This window comes from Pygoscelis adeliae, unplaced genomic scaffold (assembly GCF_000699105.1).
Source record: "Pygoscelis adeliae isolate BGI_AS28 unplaced genomic scaffold, ASM69910v1 Scaffold139, whole genome shotgun sequence".
NCBI classification, from domain to species: domain Eukaryota; kingdom Metazoa; phylum Chordata; class Aves; order Sphenisciformes; family Spheniscidae; genus Pygoscelis; species Pygoscelis adeliae.
The window spans coordinates 1,984,439-1,994,383 of NW_008825613.1; the positions used below are offsets into that span (position 1 = coordinate 1,984,439).

General features: G+C 47.8%; 1 protein-coding gene across 1 annotated transcript; it reads left to right on the top strand.

The window, feature by feature from the left end:
* The first annotated feature begins 1,417 nt into the window (after positions 1-1,417).
* LOC103924290 (lipase member M-like) lies at positions 1,418-8,078 on the top strand. Its single transcript, XM_009332782.1, has 9 exons — positions 1,418-1,501; positions 2,066-2,231; positions 3,650-3,848; positions 4,107-4,216; positions 4,646-4,782; positions 5,225-5,368; positions 6,589-6,660; positions 7,409-7,474; positions 7,845-8,078. Exons 1-9 carry the CDS (start codon positions 1,418-1,420, stop codon positions 8,076-8,078), a joined length of 1,212 nt encoding a protein of 403 aa, XP_009331057.1.
* The last annotated feature ends 1,867 nt before the right edge of the window (positions 8,079-9,945 follow it).

The following is a 9,945-nucleotide window of genomic DNA, read 5'->3' on the forward strand; positions in this document are numbered from 1 at the left end:
AGCCCTGCAGGGATGTCGACAGCGACAGGTGATGCAATGAGGTGTCTCGGCCCCAAATCGCAGCCCGGAGGGTTCAGGGTGGAGGTGAGTGGGGAACCCTTCTTCCCCCAGAGTGGGGAGCAGCCATGGGAGGTGGGGTGTCACCATGGCTGCTCCCCATGGTGCAGCATGGGGCTGGCAGTGTTGCATGGGGCTGGTGTTGGTGCTCAGGGTGCTGCTGGGTGCATGGGGCACAGAGGGGTGCATGGGGCCAGCCTAGCTCCACAAAGCCACAGCCACCCCAGCCTCATGCTGGTGATACCACACTGTGAGCAGGAGGGTGGACAAAGGGTGTCCCAAGGTCCCCTCCAGCAGAGCAGCAGTGCCTGTGTGATCCCCCACATATCTGCTACAGGGACAGCAGAGGGAGCAGGTGGCTGTCTCCCTAGCTGCAAAACCACATCCTGCAGCATGGGAAGCCGGTTCCTCCAGCAGAAGAGTGAGGGGATGATGAGGGTTAGCTGGGAATTGACAGAAACCTGCTCGCAGTTCTCCTTTCGTTCCCCAGGAAGATATTCTGCAGGGAAGCAATGGGGTGGATGCAAGATACCTAGCACTGGCATCTGGCCGTGGTCGCTGCTTCCCATGCAGCCCAGTATAGGCACATGCATTCAGCAGGGATTTGGCAGGGCTCCTTGCTGCGGGCTCCACACAATTTAACTATTTAAGCACGTCACACAAGAGCTGAGACAGTATTTCTGTTGCAAATTTGTTGTCTCCAACAAATAAAATGATAGTAAGATGGTTTGTGGTAGGAACATGCCAAAACAGATACTTCAAAACCCTTCCCAGGAAAAACAGCAGGTCTCCTGGGACAGTATTTCACTCAGGTTTGCAAAAACAACTCAAATGTGTCCCGGGGTCTCTTTCAGCCATAAGGAGAGCCCAACCAAATCGCCTTATTTGATTTCATATTAAGAACAAAACCTCCATGGTCCTGCAACTTAAAATTGGGTGGTTTACTCTGGATTAGTTCAGCTATCAGTTTAACCAAATCATCTATTCTTCCAACTATCCGAGCCATCATTTTAAATGAATAGTCTATAATCACCCCCTCGAAAATCAGATTTGCCTAAGGCACATATAGCTGTAGACATACACATGCATTTTTCTGAATACAAGGATCTGATGGAGAATGTGTGATTAAAATGTGATGGAGTTTGGACTCTGGCATTGTTCAAGATAAGCAAAATGAGCCATTTTTAGAACCAATTAGAGGATTTCAAATTTAAAATTATTTCACCTGTTGAGTGGTCAGATTGATATACTAACAGAAGTGTAGTGCATGCCAAGTGAAGTGCGTGCAGTCCCTGGCTTCTGTGTCAGCACTGTCAATTTCTCTCACACTCATTGTGTTGACAATGTTTTGCAGAGCACCATGATGTGGCTGTTCATAACCATTGCTTATATAACGTGCATCAGTGAAAAGTCAGATGCAAGCCCTGAGGTGTCCATGGATGTTGTAAGTCCTGACTTCTTTCCCTTCTTTTCCTGCCTGGGCATGCAAGCTACCTATGCTGCCATAGTCTGGGCAGGAGCCATGGTCTCTGTGTGTGTATCTTCACCAGGGTTTTATACTAGGGTTTTATTAGAGCTTTTGTCTCCCTGTGCTTACCTACATGGAGATTTATGGCAGATGTTTACGGGGGAGTTCAGTCCAAGTCAACAGGTTTGGTCAACGCAGCTGTCTCAGGCTTGGAGCTTCACTGTCATTGCTGCCCTGCTCTTCACAAACATTGATTGCAACATGAAAAGCGACAATGGGTCTTTCTTTACCAGACCTGCTCAGGGAGTGAGGAAAACTCACACCTGCCAAAAATTTTAGCTGAAGTCATGACATCACCGTAGCATTGGTGGAAGGGATATTGGGAGGTCCCTACTCCGCCCTCCTGCTGACAGCAGGAGTCATCACCACCAGCTCAAGGCGGCCACTGTTGGCTTCACCCAGCCAAGCCCTAACACCCTCCAGGATGGAGACCCCCACCTCCCTGGGGACCCAACCCACACTGTCCTTCCCTTCCCACAGGGTGAAATTGTCCGCTACCATGGGTACCCCTACGAGGAGCATGAAGTGGTGACAGACGATGGCTATTACCTCACCATGCAGAGAATTCCTTATGGCAGAGACAACACAGGAAGCATGAGCTCCTCCCACGAAGCAGAGGCACAGGGCTCCAGCATGTTCTGCCCCCGTAAGTGCCACGAGAAGGTCTGCCTGGTCCAGGGACCCTGAAAGCTTTGCTGGGCTGGAGTAGGCCATGGTCAGGGCTGCCTCATCATGGGCTGGGTCCTCAAGGAGGCAACTTTCCCTGTAGGATTAGCCTCAGAACCAGAAGAAATGCAGGTGCCCACCACGCCGACCTTCTAGAAAATCACCCATTCCCTCCTTCCCCTTCACACCAGACGAGCGTGTGGCGAGGACATACCTCGACGTGGGGAGGATCTGCTCCAAAAAGGAAGGAAAAGATAAGGAGAATGAATGGGACAGAGAAATCTTGCCCCAGGTTTTACCCCAGCTCAAAGCCAGCCAGTGGAGCAGCAAAATGCCATTTGTCAGTAAAAAAACCCCCCATGTGTCCAATCCAATGCCATCTCACGATTTCGGCTCCTTTCTGTTCTTGACTTGAACTGCTGTTTCAAAGTGGAGGGGATGATGCCCCATTCCTGGCAGGGTGTCCCTCTCCTGGAAAGCAGGAGGACTGGTGTATGAACATGGCAAATAAGTGTAAAAAGCCAGATTTCCATTCAGGACACTTTGTCCTCAGCTGTCCAGGGTGGAAATGTGAGTCTTACATTGAGGGTCTAAAAACCAACAGAAAAAAGAGGAGACAAAGAAAAAAAAAAAAGAAAATCACTTTTATTTCAACTTTTTCACGCTGCAACCTGTGGCTGTCCTACCATATGAATTCAGATAACCTTGCGATGACCATGTTATGACTTTGAAGTTGGACCTGCTTTGAGCAGGGGATTGGAGCAGAGACCTCCAGAGGTCCTTTCCAAAGTAAACCTTTCCATAATCTCTTTTCCACTCTCTTCCTACAGCACTTCAGGCTTCCTGGTCCTTTGTAAAAAAGATCTTAAGTTTGTTCTGGGGAGCTGAGACTTGCCCATATGGCTTAAAGTGGGCAGGAGCATGTGCAGGAGATGCTCTTGACCCCTCCAGTACCTGTGTCTCTTGCAATGGGCAGCATGGTGTTGCTGTGCCATGGGAGGTACTTAGACTCTGCTGGGTTTTCAGTGTCTCCTGGTCAGACCCAGACTACCTGAGCCAAACAAAAGGGACTGTGAGGACGATGGTCTCCATGCAAAGGGCACAGTCAGAGTCCAGACAGACACAGGGCTTGGTTTCTTTCTTCCTGGGAGCATGATTTACTGAGCTCCATTCAGTGTGGAGTCCAACCTTGTTTTTCAGCTTCGCTATATCTATTTTCTCTGCCCTGGGATGACCAAAAAGCCTACTTGAAAAACAGCTCTCCAAAGAGGCTGAGGACATAGGCGACCATCTCCCTGCACTGGAGTCACTTCCCCAGGGGGTTGCTGCCAAAAGCGATACCTGGATTTTGAATTTTGCCAGTGGTCAGAGAAAATGATCCTCCTCTTCTTCCTTCAGCTCCAAAGCCTGCGGTCCTCCTGCAGCATGGCCTGGTGTTAGAGGGAAGCAACTGGGTTACCAACTTGCCCAACAGCAGTCTGGGCTTCATCCTCGCTGATGCCGGCTACGATGTCTGGATCGGAAACAGCCGGGGGAACAGCTGGTCACGAAAGCACAAAGAGTTTGAGTTTCACCACCAGGAATACTCAGCTTACAGGTATTTTCTGTGAAACTGAAGGGTGGGCAGGTACTTGGTACCCTGAGCAGTGTCCGTAGGCTGGAGGAGCAGTGCCGCTGACGGTTGCACCATCTGCCAGTGGACATAAACCGACACCACCAAGATGCCATAGGGGTGCCTATACCTGCTGGAGCCCTCGCCCGCTCCCCAAATAGTCATGCCACTACTTGCCATTTCCTGCCTGTCATTCTCAAGGTCAGCAACAGCAATTTCTTCGTGTGCCTGTCTCTGTTTCAGCTTTCATGAGATGGCCATGTATGACCTTCCAGCAACGATCAACTATATTCTGCAGAAAACTGGACAGGAGCAGTTATACTACGTGGCTTACTCTCAAGGCACCACCACAGGTACTTAGGAGGGAATCAGACCACTGTCAGAGTTACGTTAGCTGCACACCCCCATTTTGGGAGTGTTCTTCTGAGAGCCGGGATGGGGAGGGTAATGTCTAGGCACGTCCAAACAACGAAGGGAAAAGAGCAGGTAAAAATCCCTGCTTTAACAGAACAATTTTGAGCAGTGACAGTCCAAAAACAGTTGCAGCGATGGCTTTTGGTGCATCCCACTGCTGTCAGAGCCCCAGGAAGGACTTGCAGGAGCTGCAGCTGGGCTGAACAGTCAAGCTGGGAGCTGAAATGCATCAGCAGCAAAGGCTTCAGGTCAAGTCACCGACTTGCTAGAGCCACCTCCAAGGGTCCTTCCAATGGGCACACACACCTGGGAGTCAACAACTCTTTCAGAAATAAGAGGCAGGGTCTGCTTCCTTCTCCCTCCCGCAGGTTTCATTGCGTTTTCATCCATTCCCGAGCTGGATCGCAAAATCAAGATGTTTTTTGCCTTGGCTCCTATCACCACAAACTCAAATATGAAGTCACCCTTGGTAAGGGTGTTTGACCTTCCCGAGGGGCTGGTTAAGGTATGTCCTCGCTACATGCTTGTCTTGTGTGAAGGGGGAGGAGGGAACAGGAGGGTCTCGTCACCTGAGACATGCAGTGCTTGTACACCACTTCCATTTCCCTGCCCTCTGTGTGCCCTTTGCATTGAGCAGGTACATTTATGCCTACACTCTTGAGCCTGCGGGGCATTAAACAGTGTAAAGCATCCTCCTGTCCAACCCTAATCAGAGAAGAGCTTTTTCTAGATATTGTTTTTGGGTCCATCCTCCTAGGAGAAACCTCTTCTAGGAAGATCAGGGCTCTTCCAGGGCCATGGCCATTTCTGAAAAGCCAAAATTACAAAGCACAGCAAAGCTGTGGCAAAGAAGACAGCAACTTTCAGGGGTGAGCAGAGATGTGGGGAGTGTCTGGAGGCAAAACAGGAATGTGAACCACACTGATCAACGCCTTTGACTTTCACAGCTCATTTTAGGACGCACAGTGGTCTTCGATAAGGGCGAGATCTTGCAGCAAGTGATTTCCAGTCTGTGCAGCTACCCCATCTTTAAAAGCTTTTGCTCCTTGGTCCTTTACTTGCCTGGTGGGTTTACCAACAGCTTAAATGTGGTATGTACACTCCAGCTTACATTTTAAGTTATCCAGTTTCTCACTGTTTGAGCCTGAGTTGTCAACCAGCTGCCTTCACCTGGCTTTTCGCATCTTCAATCCATCGAATAATCTGGCCATTGCGTTGGCCATTGTGATGCTCTTGCGTTGGCACCAGAGGGAAGCCCAAAGTGCACACAAGGTCACACGTCCACCGAGCACGTTGTCTCCCCAGTGGGGATGATGCCAAAGGGGAGAGCGCAGAAATTCATTCAGTGCTCCAGGGACTTCCAGGGTTTCTTTTTCACTAAGTGATTTGTAATTTCACATGTGTTTTCATAACAAAAGGGGCTCTTATGGAAAAAACTCCCCTTCAATCCACTGCTAGGAGAGGTGGGCCCTCAGACTCTTCAGTCTACCATCCCTTAGAACATATTTATCCCCAGATCAGAGCCTTTCCCTGTGCACCACTGCACTGAACACAGTCATAGAAAAATTCAAGCTGGAGACACTAGGATGGGGATTTCTGGCCTGACCTTGCTCCCACCAGGGCCAACACTACAGCTACAGTAGGTTGCTTGCGGACGTGTCCAGGCAAGCTGGGTGGTCCCAGGGATGCCCCATTTGCACGGGGAAGGGCTATTTCCTTGGGGCCAGCCAAGATTTCAAGGTCCAGATCCTGCCACAAACCACTCATGTGAGAAAAATTGGAGACAGGTCTACGTAGAGTACCAAGCAATAATAGCTTGATCATGGATGGAGTCAGAGCTGGGCCACTGTTTCTCAAGGAAAGTGTTGGTGTAATTTCTTAATATTCCAAATGAGGAAATGCATTAGAAACAACATGTACTGTTGTTTACAAATTTGATTGATTTACAATCAAATACTGTGATGAGTTGCACATTTTCTTTGCAAAAGTATCCTGAGCACAAGATACGGAGTTTTACTTTGGTTTGAAAACCACATAGACTCATAACATGACCCAGCATCCCATAGGAATTGCTCAGCTTACTGAAGGGAGCCCTACAGCACCCTTCATGCTGCTGTCTGCAGTGTGTGTTCACACGGCATGTGGCTGAACTGTGCCTTCACAGAGCTAAGATGAAGTAGTTTGTACAAATGCAAGCTCCAGCTAGCCTGTGTGAGTGAAAGACTTGTGTGGCTACTGAACAGGATCAGTTTTATTTCTAATGGAATTTCCCTCCATGCAGAAAATAAATGTTTCCAATACTTTCTTGCAGAGCCGCATAGATGTCTACCTGTCCCGCTACCCTGATTCAACATCCCTAAAAAACATGTTACATTGGCGCCAGGTAATATTTCCTGCTGCAGAATAAGATCACATGCAATCAGGGCCCATGTTCTCTTCTCTCAACTGCCGAGGACCTCTTTTCAATGCTTGAGTATAATTGTCCATTGCTCTCCCTGCAGAGCTATGTTAGAGAGAAAGTGGAAAATTGACACGAAACACTGGTGCAGATGCAGTTCTTTTGGCCATTACTTTCAACAAAAGATGACCGAGAGCCTTTGGAGCTAGTAGGAGATAGAGATGGAAGCAAGAACTGGTAATAAACCAGCACAGGAGATGCTAGAGTAAAGGCTAAGAGCTGAGGGTCAGTAGAGACAACTAATCATACAACAACTAATCATTGAAAACATGCACAGACTCATATCCTTCTGTTGTAGACATCGACCACGACAGACAAAGGAAACTTGCCCAAAGGTCTGATTTGTGTCTTCTTTGAGGCTAGCTCTTGACTGTATGCTGGGTGCACTGTGGGTTTCTGGGGACTCAGCCTCCAGATGTCTACGTTCTGCAGCTTGCCAGCCACCTGAGAGAGGAGGGATGAAAGACGTGAGCAATGCCAGATGATCTTGCAGGCCATGCTGAGGTCTTCCTGGGGGTTGAGCTCTCCTAAAAAACAATATCACACATAACAAATAGCATCCTCGAGCCTTGGTGGCAGGAGGGAGCAGTGCGGTTCCCCAGTCACTTCTTTTATCTTTCTTATGGCCGTCTCTAATGCATGGAAAATAAACACAGCTCTCCTCATTTTCCAGCTCTATCAAACGGGGGAATTCAAATATTATGATTACGGCAGTGACAACATGCTTCATTACAACCAGGTAAGAGAAATCCATTCTCATTTGTCAGTTTAAAAAAGAGGAAAAAAAGAAAAAAGAAAATTACAACGAAAACATTGCAGTGGCTGAGACTGAATTTTATGGGACTTATGGAATTTACCTTATATGGTCAAACAGGTTTGTACCTTTCTTACAAAAAACAGGTCTGTGATGTTGTTCAGTGATGACTTTTTGACCCTCTGGTGAAAAGCGCAGGAGCCCAAGGCATAATCAGGATCTCTGGTGGTAGTTTCTGTACTGTCTCTCAGGATAGGGGAGAAATTCCAAGCAGCAGTCAGGAATACTTTGAATTTTTGACTTGCCTGTGACCTCCCAGGCTTTCCTTCCTCAAGCCACACTATTTGTCTTCCAGACCACACCGCCCTTCTATGAGCTGGAAAATATGAAAACCCCCCTTGCTGCATGGTATGGTGGCAGGGACTGGATTTCAGCCCCTGAAGACGTAAACATCACACTGCCTCGTATAACCAACATGGCATACAAAAAGTACATTCCCGAATTTGTCCACTTTGATTTCCTTTGGGGTATGCAAGCGTATGAACAAGTGTACAAAGAAATTCTTGAACTGATGGAGAAGAGCACCTAGAGTCGGACCACTGGCAGTAACTGTTGGTTTCTCATTTGACTTCTGGGCCTTCTTTTATTTGAAAAAAAAAAGTGAAGAAAAAACGAGGGGAAAAGGGCTCATTAAACTGCTACGCTTGGTTTGGATTGATATTACTCTGGCAACTGAGGAAAACAAGCCAATCCAATGATCGGGAAAGCACGTAGGATTTAGGTTAAATAGGTTGAGGTCCTTGCAGAAGTTGGGCATGGCCCTTGGACCCTGAGTCTCCCAGGTGCCTCACTCATGCATTTCCAACAACAAGCAATTTCAGTGGAGTTTGGCTGCTGGTCACCATTGCAGGCTCTGGCCTCCCTACGCTTGGGTTCCCAGCTGCAAACACCCATACAGCAGCTCAGCTCCCTCCTGGATGCTGGTGTTTCACCAGAGTAGGTGTGCTTGGATGGGACCACGTGGTGGGTCGAGTGATGAATCCTGCCGATGTAGCTTTATCCACCTTCTGGTGACTCTTCCACGCCAAGAATCCCAACATCCTGATGTTCATTGCTTTACAGTTGGAAGGAGCTAGAAACTTTCTGCCTGGTGACAATGAAAAGAGCTCGTGGATTTTTCCATGAGAACTGTCCATATAGGGAACATCTTTCTCAAATTCATGTTGATTTGGATAACACTGGTCTTGCTCGTACACAAAACGGTTTTCAATAAGTTCTACCAGGAAACACCATTTTGCACCATTTTAAGCAATATTCTCAATGCACAAACCCAGCTGGAAAGTCACCTTTTGCCGACTCTCAGGAAATGCTTTTGTTTTCCTTATGTGGGAGAGAGAAGAGTCTGGTGGAAGCCAGTAATGAGTCTAACTCTGTTTTCAGCTTCTGGATTACACTTCTTAATAATGCATTGATTAGGGGAGGAATTGTGAATTTGCCTGTTTGTGAAACTATATTCTTAAAATATGCCTAGAAGCAAGCAGGGCAAAGGATAAGGCCCTCTTTCCACAAAGATGTACAAATAATAATTATATAATAATAATAATAATAATAATAGTAATAATAAAGTAAGATAGGATCTACTGGGCTGTGTGTAGTTGTACTGCCTTAAACTTCCAGAGGAGTATGGGGGTTTTCAGCACAGACATCTTGTCATGTGCAGGCAAGGGAGAGTTGCTTGTCCAACACTCCCTCTGCTCAGGGATAACTTTCAGTGGCTTGTAACACTGGCAGACACCCACTGCCCATGATGCAACTAGCATCCTCCACCCTGTGCCCTGCAGGGAAGAGGTGGGTCGCAGAGGGCAGGTTGGAGGGTGAGGAGGGGTATCGAGCCCAGCACAGCTGCTCTCCAGAGGCAAACTGTTGGTCTTAGGAGCACCCTTTCATCCAAGTGTCTGGAGGTGGTGGGACGGGGCTGTTGGTACACGTCCTTGTAGGACAACTGCAGTGGGCTCTGTTTGAGTTATCATCAAAGGGGACCGGCTGTAAAGGTGTTTCACTTTCCATCCTTACAGCGAGAATTGACCACAGAAGAAAACAGGACAGGGTGAGGTAATCTCAGGGTGTAAAAATTAGGCTATAGGTTAGGTATGATCTACATGGAGCGACAGTGATTAGCTACCTCACTTATTATATATGTGGTGACATCTTTTTCTGTGTCATTAGTTATTTACTGCAGGGCTCTGCCCTGGAGCAGCATTCTTACAGGACTGCACTGTGTTCATGCCATGGATGTCATAGAATCATAGAATCATAGAATCATAGAATCATTAAGGTTGGAAGAGACCTCCAAGATCATCGAGTCCAACCATCAACCCAACAACACCATGCCCACTAAACCATGTCCCTAAGCGCCTCATCTACCCGTCTTTTAAATACTTCCAGGGATGGTGACT

Bases quoted from the DNA above. Each gene is read 5' to 3' on its own strand.
- LOC103924290 (XM_009332782.1), top strand. From the start codon at position 1,418: ATGATGTGGCTGTTCATAACCATTGCTTATATAACGTGCATCAGTGAA. The intron at 4,217-4,645 runs GTACTTAGGAGG...TCCCTCCCGCAG, and splicing joins CTCTCAAGGCACCACCACAG to GTTTCATTGCGTTTTCATCC. The intron at 5,369-6,588 runs GTATGTACACTC...ACTTTCTTGCAG, and splicing joins TTACCAACAGCTTAAATGTG to AGCCGCATAGATGTCTACCT.